General features: G+C 36.1%; 1 protein-coding gene across 1 annotated transcript in view; it reads right to left on the reverse strand.

The window, feature by feature from the left end:
- Positions 1-262: 262 nt before the first annotated feature.
- Positions 263-13,369, reverse strand: part of LOC106690634 (L-rhamnose-binding lectin CSL3) — a 27,966-nt gene continuing 14,859 nt past the window's right edge. Inside the window, exons 6-8 of the mRNA XM_014436137.3 lie at positions 5,297-5,403; positions 2,607-2,793; positions 263-427 (exon numbers count right to left, since the gene is read on the reverse strand). Of these exons, the coding sequence (XP_014291623.1) occupies positions 313-427; positions 2,607-2,793; positions 5,297-5,403 (409 nt within the window). The 3' untranslated portion in view covers positions 263-312. The remainder of the gene's footprint in view (positions 428-2,606; positions 2,794-5,296; positions 5,404-13,369) is intronic.

Below are 13,369 nucleotides of genomic sequence, written 5' to 3' on the forward strand. Positions count from 1 at the left end.
CTGGTGTTATGATATGTCTGTTCCATGTGGATTTGATTATTAAAATTGGAGGTGAGGGGCATTTTCGTGATGTAAGTGGCAAGTGTGTGACAGGTGATGGCACAACTGAACATTGATCATACATTGATGATTTGCATTACTGATTTTTATGCTTAATATATTTATTTCTTTAATTAAGAATACTGAGAACAAGTAGTTGATAGTAGTTCTCCATACTCTTGTTCTATCCCTGTATACATGAGCTCATAGGAGGTAGACAATAAAACATTCAAAGTGTTGATTTATTAGTAATTTCAAAATTTGTGATATAATCTACAATATATGATTACAACTATAATGAACATCTAAGTATTTTTTATAGCCAAAACAGGGATCACCAAAATTATCATTTGAAGCAAGAAATGAACACCAACTTTTACCCTGACACCTGGAAAAAAAAATCACAATTTACTCCAATAATTATTTTTAAATATAACAATAGGAAGAGTGTCTCTTGATAGCACTTTTTTTTTTTTTGAGAATTAAAATATTAAATGTAGTAGAAAACTGAAATAGAAATCTATTTATAATTTAATGGCATGAGAGCAATAGTACAAAACCATAATGTATCATTGATAACATCCTGGTGTACCTTATATCATTAAAATCTTGTGCATCATGTGTATTTACAATATTTACAGTACATGTTTTTAAAACAACCTATTTATAAGAAAATTGTACTTTATTGTTTCTTTACAAAAAGAAATAAAATTATTTTAAAGTATAATCAAATTTTAACTTGTACACATATACAGGTGTTTCAGGGTTAAGCGTCATAAAAAAAAAATAAATAAATAAAAATCACCTTAACAAAGCAACACTGCCGTAATAAACACTTATCAACCAACATTCATCAAGCTATGTCAATAACCTTTGTCGTGTCGGGTCTGATAGGAAATACTGAAGTTCTGAGGGCACCTACTCAAGCTGAGTAAACACGAATGCACATCAAAAGAAAAATGAAAAACACCGCTCACCGACCTTCCACTTAGGCTGCTGGGACATGACTCCCATATTTCCCATCATGGACCCTGTCTTTTCTAGCTCTCTTTTGAGGAAAGTAGCCTATTTACTACTTAAAGTAGGAGAATTTACTACATAGGATGACACCATGGCGCTACACGCATCGGTTTAGTAAAGTACACTTTCAGTTGAGGATTTTTTGAAATCAGAGGAATGGAGATCGCAACATACCATTGCTGTATAGAATTGACTAAATACATTGAAGTCACAACGTAGTAATATCACTTTAAATACAAAATTACCTTAGAAATATCCAATGAGGATTTAGAAACTTTCTCAAATTTGAGCAGATACAGATAGCCGAAAGGCTGTACTTGTTAAACATAGGAACATATAGTCACCCGGGGTTTATTGTGTTTGATCATTTTTCATGCGGATTTTTTTGCTTGGTGGGGTGGAACATTGCCATGTTCCTAGATTTATTATAGCCTAAGTAAGTCATAACAATGAAAATCTTTAGATCTGAATATCTCCCTCACAAATGAGGATACTATCACAGAGAATTTTTTTTCTTATTCTGAGATCCTTAATTCACAGTCTCCGTTAAGATGCTTCATTATTTAAGCCCTGTTAAGCTATTTAAATGAGGAAAAGACATAGCTAATATTAAAGACCATTTAAAGGTACATTGTCATGACAAGTTTAAATAAAATCGTTAGGCGTTTTAAAGAAAACCCACTACTAAGACCCCCAGAGAGCGATGGTCCAATATCGCTTTTGAAATATTTGCTTAAGACGGGAAGAGGAGACTTTAAGATAGTTAAATGAAGCAATATTTAAAAAGCACCTGCAATTAGAAAACTGCATGAAACCCTCCTCTCCCACCCTCGGTGATAGGCTTACTTATCAGAAGTTTGGAACAGACATTCATAGCAAGTAGGTTGGTTGATGTACAACTTGTTGCAATCTCATAAGAGGACATCATTATTTTATAAAGTGCACTTCCAGTGAGTTGATTTTATCAAAAATGTTTCTGTAAGGTACCGGGGATATACATACCATAAATATGTAATTTCAGACCACTACAATTCTTATGGAATACTTTCGATATGCATTATTATAAAGTATGAATATATATCTATATAACATAGATGTATGTGTGTGTGTGTATTATTTCCATTACAATAACATTAAGCAACCTTATCCAATTACAACAAACAAGGAATGGCAAGAAGATTCTGATTACTATTTCGTGATCTGGAGAGAATATGGATCTCCACTTAACTGATAGTACCAATGCCTCAAATCAGCCCAATATATCAGCCAAATTTCTTTATTCCCTGTGTTATTCAGTGAATCATAACACAGATCATAAAGGCAATTTAATAAATATTAGTTACTATTTCTCAATTTCCACTAAAAAATTTCAAAAATATAATTATGTGCTGCAAACAAAATACTGTAATTATAATAAATTATGACAAAACCAAAAACTTGAAGCTATAATCAGTTACAAAGAAGGTGGGATTCACAGTTACATAAAAGGAACTTATAATTTACTTTTAGTATTTTTTTTTTTTAAGAATAATTAAAGATGATCTCACCTCTCTTTCACTGAACTCTTTATGTCTGTACTAGTACATCCTTGTTTCAAAAAAGGTATTGAGGAATTCAAGCATACAAATGGATGTGCCCTGCCGTAATGTGCATTAATAACATCAATGAATGTATTTTCTTCACACCTCACTTGGATTTCCATGCCTTCACAATTTCTTACATGCTGAACTTTATCTGTAATTATTTCATTTGAACTATAACTATTCCAAAAACTATTCTAACCATTTATCATAGGTCTTACAAACCAGACAATAAGTTTGGATTATTTTAAAACAATTAAAAATTACTGAATCTAATAACAAATATTATATTATGTAATTTAATTATGTTCCATTGTCAATGAATTTTTTATTTTAATGTAAATTTTGTTCCATTATCAATAAGTATTGTCAGTTAATTAATAATGAAACATAATTTTATTAATGTAAAAATAAACATAATGTAAGCTATTATTAAAGTCAGGAAACCTATATACCACTGTGGTTCCCAACACATAGAAGTCAGCAGGCCACCCTCAAAAGCTTTCAAGCTTTAATAAGAAATGAAATCATTGAGCTAAAAAAAATTGATTTATCGATGAATACTTAGTGAATCCTCTCTATGATCTAAAGAAACTGGTTGTGGACTAAACAGTATCACTAAATTACATCCATAAAAAGATTTGCCACAAATTAAAATCAAAAAGTTGTTAATATTACTTTACATCGCAATATAAAAAAATAATTTAAAAAAATTAAAATGAGTACTGCTACAACCCATGAAGGGTCAGGGGTACTGTCCTTACTTTGTAAGGAAGTACTGTTACTAGACCAATGTTTGTGCAAGGCAGTGATTTGATCAGAATCACGTTCGACCACCAGATTTTTACCCAATTAAGGGTACTCAATTCAAGAAGCTGGATAAACCCCAGGAGGGCTCCAAAAACTCACAGGAGTTGACTCACGGCTACAGTGTAACAGAAAAATATTTTCTGCCCAGCCGGATTCGAACTCGGGTCCTTGGAGTTAGAAGCCATGGGCCTTACCCTGTGGCTACCCGTGCTCCCATAAAAATAATTACTTTATCTTTTTAAGAAATTTTAATTACAATTGTAGTAATTAAATATATGTTTAATGAATAATCAAATGAACAATGCTCTAAAAATGTAATTTATTTGGCAAATTTATTACTTGTACTATCAGACCTTTCCGTCTGATACCATGTGGGTGCGTATGTAGATCTGTTAGATAAAAGTAAGGTCATTTTGTCATTGTAGTCTGAACAGTATATAATGACAGTCTTGTTCCCTGTGTCTGCTATAGTAATAATGATCTCATGATGGAATTTTAAAGATCAGGTGAATAAAATGTTGAAGAATTAAGGAGAAAAATTATAAGCTACAGAAGGAGGATGTAGGAGAAGATGTTGAAAATTGAAGTATGGGATAACTCTTTACTCCCATAGGCAGAGGGGAGCAGGGGGGAGCTGCGGCTAAGTAACAAACTATCATTTTTAGTCAATTAAATTTTTATTAATTAAAAATAAAAAATTTAAAGCAAGAGTATTTGGCACATTGCATTTTTTTTCTTCAAAAACTTGAAAAAAATGGAACTGCAAACCTTAATACAAAACAGCTTAAAATATTCTTTGCTAATTCACAGCATTGAGAGACTAGGAAAATAAAATACAAATTCACACAATGAAAAACTTGAATGAAATAAAATTGAAAATCAACTTGATTATAGAACAAATTCACAAAAATAATGTTATTTATTATTCATTTTTATTTATATTATTTTTAAATGGTTATCATTTCTTCAGTGCCAAAGAAAATAATAAATTAAATTCTTCATATTTTTCGCTATTCCTATTCCTTCCACCTACGAAGTTTTTTGCTGGAGTTCGTCCGTAGTATCGTAGGGTCTTATTGGTCCATATACTCTCACCATCCTTGCCAATCAAAAACACTCTATTGTCCGAATCTACCTCCATCCGAGTCACATGGCTTGGTTCTTCAGCATCAAACTCATCGTCCATTTCATCATAATTCATGAATATTTCGTCATCTTCTGAGCATGAATCTGTCTTTCTAGTTCTACTCTGATTTCTTCAGGTATACAAAAACATGGATTGGACGATATTTTGAACATCTAGGGGCAAACCAAATAACTTCTATGTACTTGAGTCAGATCAAACAGAAAAGGATAAGACAAATAGAGACGAAAGAATATGGGATGGCATCCAATCCAAACAACAGTGCCCAGCATAAATTACAGGAAGAAAAAGGAGATTAAAAAACTGAAAATCGAGAAATGAAGAGAAACAAACAACGTACCTTCACCTGCAAAGGCTGTAGCTAGACTGATTAGAAGGGTATAGAAATGGAAAAGTTGATAAGAAATGTTGGGACTTAAGCAGCTTAAAAAATAAAGGGATTCCACCCATACATGGTTCTTACTGGGTTGAATCTATTGTGTTTTCTAGTTTAATCAGTGCCAGAGGTTAACATGTTCTATAATGATAAAATAGACAAACATTATTTTCAGAATGTGCTATTTTATGTACTCTTTTTCACACCTTTTACTAATTGCAACAAGAGAATGCGACATTCTTTAATTATTTATTTCAAGTTAGGTCATATTTTATATAAATTACCTTGAATTTATGTATAATATAATATATTTTTATTATAGATCACCTTGAAGGCATAGATATTCAACTGTAAGATATTTGATTGTGCCAAAACAAGGATCTCCAAAAACATAGTTTGATGCTTCCAGATTACAGCTTTCTTTAAAATCACATCTAAAAAAGATTCAAGAGCATTTAAATCTAAACTTTAACTTGGGAGGTGGGTATGACCACCCCAGATAGCAATTCATGAAGATGAAGTTGCAAGTGGTCCAAAAAAATAACAATAATGCCAATCATCTCCCTAAACAAGTAGCATAAAAATCAGATAGAGCTGTGCAAAACGTTAAAACACAATGTGTTTACCACATGCTGGAATGTTTTCCAATGAGTGCTTGAATTAATAGTTTGTAATTTTTTTATTCCACTTTTAGAAATTAAAATTTAAAAAAAATATATAATTATTGAATGTGCTAGCCTAAAGAAATAAATGTTTATTCTTTTCTATATGCCGATAATTGAAATTTCGAATTTTTAAAAAATGATAATGTTTTTAAACACATATTTTTCTACAACAAACATTTTTATTTTGATAAATACTATTGATATATACCTGAACTTTTTAAAAATATAAATAAATTATAAGATTTTTTAAACTAATTTAACAATATTAAAAACAACTAGGTTTTTTTCATAAACCCTATCATCATAAGAATATTGGAAATTCTCACCTTCTCAGTTAAAGGTTAATTCTGTACACTTATTAATCAGAAGCCAAATAATGTTGTATTATTAGTTTGTTAATCTACCATATATATAAGTTACAGTCAATTGTTACTTCAATGTCAGCTGACTGAGTATGTCAGCTACTAGATAATAGAAACTTACTTAGATACTTACTTACTAAGAGAAAAGTGTATGAGATATGACACATTTAAACTTCTGTAACAGACTGGCTTTATTGGGTTCGGTAGATCTAAACATATACATTCGAACAACTGATCTACTCAGTCAGCTGACAATGAAGTATCTCATCCATAAGGAGGACAAAGTAGTGGCCTCAACGCTAGAGCTTAGGCTGTCTCCCTGCTTAACTCCCTTATAAAAGTGGAAAGGCCGCGAAATCTTACAATGCCATTTGGGTCTAGGTAAACTGATTTGATTGCACTTACCAAATTTCTTGGCACTCTTCAAAAGTCGCCCTCAGATCCAGGAATGCCAAATAGACTGCCTTACCCCTCTCTCACGCTTTCTCTAATATCATTCTCAAGGATAAAATGTAGTCCTGAGTCTTCTTCCATGTCTGAAAGCCGCTTACTCTTCTTCAATGTCTTGTTCCACAATACCCCGCAGTCACGGCTCTAATATCCTAGTTTATATTTTGTACGCTACTGAGGATAGGTATATTGGCCTATAATTACCACATTAATCGCTTTGATTGCCTTTCTTGTGAATTAGGATTATGATGTTGTTTTTCCATTCTCATGGCAGCAACTGAAGTCTCAAATCTTCTGGAACAGCATTTGAAGGCAATTAATCAATTCGTTGCCACCATATTTTATAAATTCTGGAGCTATATTATCTGGTCCTGGAGCTTTTTCTAGCTGGATTTTATTGACTGCCAACTCAACCTCGTCTTCCCCGATCCCATCGTCCATATCCTCAGGATAGGTGTTCTCTACTCTACCTCTCCTTCTAAATTACCTGTTCATCCCAATGAATAGGTAATTTAGTTCTGATTTTTATATATATATATTTATTGATAATTTTTCCAGGACTCCTTCTTGAGCTAGACACTTCTTCTGACATCATCACTCCAACATTTTCTTTTCTTTGTATGGGGCCTTATTTTTTGTTCTCCACACACTTCACTTACTGTACTCAGAATACAGTTCTTAATTACATTCTAGATATTATCCAGCGTACTCTCCCTGTTTACTTCTTGGAGGCGACTTTCGAGGAGTGACTGGTATTCTTCTTGTTTATTTTACATTTTAAGCTCGTTAACATCAATCCAATCATATGATTTGCTGAATCTCTTTCTTGGTTTGATTATTTTTGTACCCGCTATAAGTAGTTTATGGCCTGTGCTTATTTCTGCCCCCCTTATGACCTTTATATCAGTGAAGTCTTCTTAGGCCCTGGTCGATTATAAAATAATCAATGATGCTCTTCCTCATAGTTCGTTCTCCTCTACTCTCAAAAGTAATCTTGTGGACCGTTTTATGATTAAACCCAGATTTGCCTATAAGCATATTATTTTCTATAATAATAATTCTATATAAGAAAATTCTATGAGTCTTTGGCCATTACTATTGAGCACACTTTCGCCTCTCCATGGACCTATCACTCCATGTGCATTCACATTATCGTTTCCAGTCCTAGCATTAAGATCTCTATTTATCATTATCATTTTGTCTTTGTTCCTAGCATCATCTACTGTCCTGTCCTTTGGAGATCTTCATAGAGCTGAACCTTGTCGAAGGCTGCTGCGTCTTCTACTGAGGTGTATACCTGTATAACAGTAGTTTTACCGATTGACAACTCTATATCTATAGCAATGATCCTTGATGAAATTGGTTGCCAGGATTCTACCCTCCTATACATTTCGTCCCCCATCACAAACACTACTCCTTCCTTTGCTCTGTCTCTCACACCAACACCAGAGTACACTGTATTATACTCATCAGGTAAGGTTTGATGTCCACTTCCTCTTTTCCTCACTTCACATAGCCCTATTATGTCAACTTTGTGCGTTTTAATTTATTCCACTACCTCCTTATCCTTTCCTGTGAGTGATCTTATATTCCAAGTGGCAAATCGTAGTTCTTTGTCCCTGCCCTGTCTGTAACTATTAGACTGTCCAAATCCGAGGCTGCGTAAGTTTCTATGAATCATTTATACTCCATATGGGTGATTGGCCCAGTGATGGAGTCCCCTTGCCCAGGGACAACAGGTTGCCGGCTATTCTCCCAACATTGAGACTTCCCAGGAGAGGTGATCCTGGGGTGTGTACTGTATTTGTCATTAGTGTCAGTGTATGTGAATAGTGTACTGTTCTGTTATGTGTAAGTGCGCTGTGTACTGAACTCAGAAGACTGGATGATTGTTAATCCCCACAAATGAAATGCAACCATTAGCCCATGTGGGACTACCACAATACAAAAACTCACAAGTACACTAAAAATAAACGCTATATATAAATTAAACTTAAAAATAAAAGAAAAGGACTCCTTGTACAATAAAATGAACAATATAAAATAAAAAAAATTACAAAAGTCACGAATAAACTATTTCACTATAAACTATATCTCCTTACCCCTGTTATACCCCAACTTTCTACATATGATTGTCCCGATTTTGATCACTCCCATCCTATCTGTGACCTTCAAATTTTCCTGTGTGACCCTCCTGATTTTTTCCTTTTTGATTCTTCCCCATGCTTTCTCCCTTAACTTTCTTCGAGCCATGTTGGTATTGAGTATTTCCTCTCCATCAGCTGTTGTGCCCTTACAGTCCTCCCAGTGTCCGTGAAGCCCAAAGAGGACCATAACTGCATGTATGGAATGATTATATGCCACAATCGCCTTAAGCATTGCCACGTCCAGTTCTAGTCCTTGGTTGACCTGATATAATCAATTATGGTCACTCAATGTCCCATGAAGCTCCTCTATGCCTCCTTTACTCTTGGGTGGATATTACACCAAGGTCCTTCATTTCCTTTCGAATTCATGGCACTACAGAACTCTGAAGAATTGAAACCACAAACGGAGAGCTCCTAATACTGCTTCTCAAGACCAGTACTGCACCTGGAGTGCTATTGCCGCCTTACTGAAGAGGTCAATCATGGTCCATGTAAATATGTCAATTTGTAAATCTTTGAGCGGTGCATCTGTGGTAGGTGTCTTCTCCTGTTTTCCTTTAGGTGTATGTCTGTCGTACTTAGTGTGTTAACAAACCTTGCAGCTTCCTACAAACTCCAATATAATCTTCCTCATCCCCTACCAAAAGTATCTTCTCTTTAAGGCCTGCATAGTCACAGAGATTCTGCGGTGATTTGTCTTACCCTGATGATACACTAGGGTGACTTATCGTTGTTTGTCTTCCAAAAGTGTTTTCACCATCAGTTTTCAATGGACGAATGTCCTGTAAATTCCTATGTGTTCATCATGCCATAGCCACTATTCCCCCATTTCTCATTTTTATTTAGAAGTCTCATATGTCTGGCCGCAAGTGCAGTCACTGTTCATATCGCTCTGTGATTGTTACTGTGCCATGAGGGTTATAGCTCAAATCCTGCCCTAAGATACGTCACCTTCCAAAGCGGCACAGAAAGGCTGCACCCGGGTCGGTGGGCAATTCACCCTACAAAAAATAAATAAATCGGCTAAATCAGAAAAACCAATTGAACAGCCTGAAACTAGCAGTAAAGCCACTGGAGCCACAAAACCAGAAGTAAACACACCTACCACCTCAACCAGCAGTAATTCTAATTCAGTAAAAAATCCTAACAACATAAACACACCAATAACCTCAACCAGTAATAATTCAAATTCAGTAAAAAATTCACCTAACAACATTCCAGAGCCTCCAGGATTTTCTGATCCAGAACCACCTCCTATCTTCGTCAGAAAAACTGATAATTTCAGTTCTTTCAGTCAAGAAATTGCTGACTTGATTGGACAGCCAAATTTTAGATGTTTCTCTCATGTTAAAGACATAAATATTTAACATAAAGAAGACTACCGTTATTCTTTGCCAATTCAGAGCAAGCCCGAAATAATCCTGAAATATTTCAGTTAACAAGGCTGGTTTATTCAATCTTTAAACTTGAGCAGACCAGACAAAAAACTATTATTGTCCAGTGCACTAGATGTCAAAATTTAGGACATACCAAGGCCTATTGCCATCACCAGGCTAGGTACATTAAATGTGCTGGCCCTGAAACCACGGGACAAACCAGCAAAATATGGTCTCTGACAAAAAGACCACCGAGTGAGCTACAGAGGCTGTGAAGTCTACAAAAATCTTCACAAGGTGAGATAATATTCCAAAGCATCAAATGGCTTAGAATTAACTCACACCCTGACCCCTGAAACTCAAAATTTAGAAATTTTCCCAATTCAAAGAAATCAGCTCAAGTCATCGAATTGCAGCCCCCTGCTTCAGAAACCCAGGATCAATCCCAAGACTCAATCCGGACATACTCCGAAATAACAATCAAGAACCAGCCTCGACGTCAGGCACCTCCCAGTTCCATCTCGTCCAGCTGTCCCAACAAACTTCCCGTCCCAACTACCATTGAAAACTGAAATAGATCCTCATACTCTAGCTTCGCATACATCACGTTATTCTAGCCCCCAATCAGCACTCCAAGTCACGCAAACTAATTATCATAAGCTCCTCATCCAAATCCTCATTATCAAAATCCAATGGATAAAACTTCTATCCTTACATCCTTCCTGAAAGATCTTCAAGAGACCATCAAACTCCTCATTAACCTTCATACAAGAATTCTATCCGAAATCCTATCCGAAATTCTATCCGAAAGAATCCCATGCTGAGCACAAAGTCGCCAGCTGTCGGGTTATGGAATGCCAATGGCCTACAAAATCACCGTGACGAACTCGACTTCTTCCTACATGATAAACACATTGACATAGCCCTATTGACTGAAACTCATTTCACACAAATGACACACTTTTACAAATGTGACTACATCATTTATAGATCAGATCACCCTGACGATACTTCCCATGCTGGTTCTTGCATCCTTATCCACAAACACAAAAATGCTGAACATCCAATTCCAATTATATTCTCCTCCAAATATCCTACTTATTGGCCCACATTCCTCAAACAACGCCCTGATATCCTTGAGATATTTATTACATCCCAGATTTCTCCCTTCCAAGCTATTGTTGAATCCCTAGACAATCTTTCATCAGATCATAGTCCAGTTCTGCTTTTTTTAGATTCAAGCTTCCAACCTAAGCCCTCCGCTCCTTCATTGATAACCAGAAGAGTTGACTAGAACAAATTTAAATGTGACCTGGAAACTAAACTGGACTTAAACATTTGACTGAAGACAAAACAAGACATTGATGAACCTAACAGCTATAATACTAAGAGAGTACTAAGGAGTTTACCTAAAGATGGGCGACCGCACGTTGGAGAACCATCATGTGAGAGGAGAGCACAGTGGGTTGCTTATTGTTGAGCGAAGGGAGAAGCTGTCTGGTAGACACTGTGAGCTCAAATACGATACCCTGCCGAGAGGCCCTTGAGAGATTGAGGGGCGGAGATGGGAAACTACAGGTCTAAGTATGTAGCTGTCAGTTGATCACTCTGGATGGATCCTTTAGGATTGAAGAGGAAACTGAAATGGAATTGGGTAACTGGGGGGCTAAGGGAGAGAAGGTAACTATGTAATGAGAAATATGACCCGAGACTATCAGACAATCAGTTGCTGCGATATTTTAGAAAAGGTAGGAGTGAAGATAGAATTAATGGAGGTTAGTGGGATATGAGAATTGGAGGGAAGAGGTATAGTTGTAGTTGTTAGACAGTGGAAGAGAGTTTAAAACGCAAGTGTCAGGGTAGAGATGAAAATCTTGGAGGTGGTGTGGCACCAAAAAACCTGGAATATCCAAAGAGTCGAGGAAGAATTAAAATGCTTCACAGTACCCTCAGTGACTACCTGCGGGTACATCAGTTAGAAAAGAGGCTAGAGCCGGATGAAGCGATGGAACAAGCGATCGCAACATACAATGGCCATTAAGAGAACATAATGTTTATGTTCATTTGAAGCTTAAAAGAACCTAGAAAGCGTAGAACTGTTCACATAGAACAATTAAAGCTTCCTGCAGCAGCGGTATCATGATGTACTGGATAGTACTCACGTCCCTTCCGGAGTGTACTATTGTTTAGTTTGCTTTCTTTTATTTTTCATTCTGTTCATTTTAGAGAATTAATAAGAAGATGTGAGTGTGAATATCAGTAAGTCATGTCACTGCATGTAAGCCACATCTATAGGCTTACAAATTTCGATAGAGAAAACTGTATGTTTCCACTTAGTCAAAAGAGAAATACTTCTCTCTCTTCAGAACTACATCTCGGTAATCAAACGATTTTTTATAATAACCAATACAAATATTTTGGTTATTTACTAGCACAAACTTTATTAAATAAGTTATGCACTGCGCATTATACCATTGAGGTCAGCAAAAAAATTACATATACTCCGGGTTCTTAGCAGTACATAGTGGGGTTCGGATAGGTTCAACATGTTAAAACTATACAGTACATTAGTTTGTGCTAAGCTGGATTACGGATCTCTTATCTATAGCTCTGCCCGTCGTCGCCAAGCTCGATTCAGTTCATCATACAGGAATCCAGATTGCGATCGGTGCAGCACTAGTCCCATTCACAGTATTTGCTCTGAAGCAGGCATTCCTTTCCTATTATTTAGGAGACAAAAACTTGTTATAAGTTATGTCTCTACATTATTTCAGCAGCAAAATCATTCCAGATACAAATATATTTTCCGATCTAAATTCTCCACAACTTTTTGGCAGAAATCAAACCCAACACTTCCTGTGGCAGAAAGAATCACTTAGCCAATCTCAGCACTTAAAGCAATTACTGAAGCCTGAAACCCAGACCGAGGATCGGTGGAATCTTCAAAAGACACGGATAGGTCCGTACCTATCTGTGTGTGGGGTTTTTACCAACTAAAACCATCACCCTACACCAGTTCATTTCTCTCCACGGGACCGCCACTAGCCATTACTTCATGGAGGGAAATGGCTGAGTGCCGCCTCGCATTTTTCGCATGGTTTTCACGTTTCCATGCTAGTTACGTCTTCTAGCCCTTTCTTCCTCTCTCAACCTCTTGAGAACGACTGTGGTGAATCTCTTCACTGCGTTCCAATGCTGGTCTGAGAGGAGCATATAGCTCACCACGTTTTCTGGAGTGATGCGTCCTCCACACTCTCTCTCCAATTCACTTCTTTCTACCTCAAAGCTAGTGCAAGTGAAGACCACATGCTCTGCGGTTTCCTCGACAGTCTGGCATCCAGGGCATTCTGCGGTGTTATCCAGTTTGAAGCGGTACTGGTAGGCTCTGAAGCATCCATGT

This window comes from Halyomorpha halys, unplaced genomic scaffold (genome assembly GCF_000696795.3).
Source record: "Halyomorpha halys isolate HHAL.00 unplaced genomic scaffold, Hhal_1.1 Scaffold1785.1, whole genome shotgun sequence".
Classification (NCBI taxonomy): domain Eukaryota; kingdom Metazoa; phylum Arthropoda; class Insecta; order Hemiptera; family Pentatomidae; genus Halyomorpha; species Halyomorpha halys.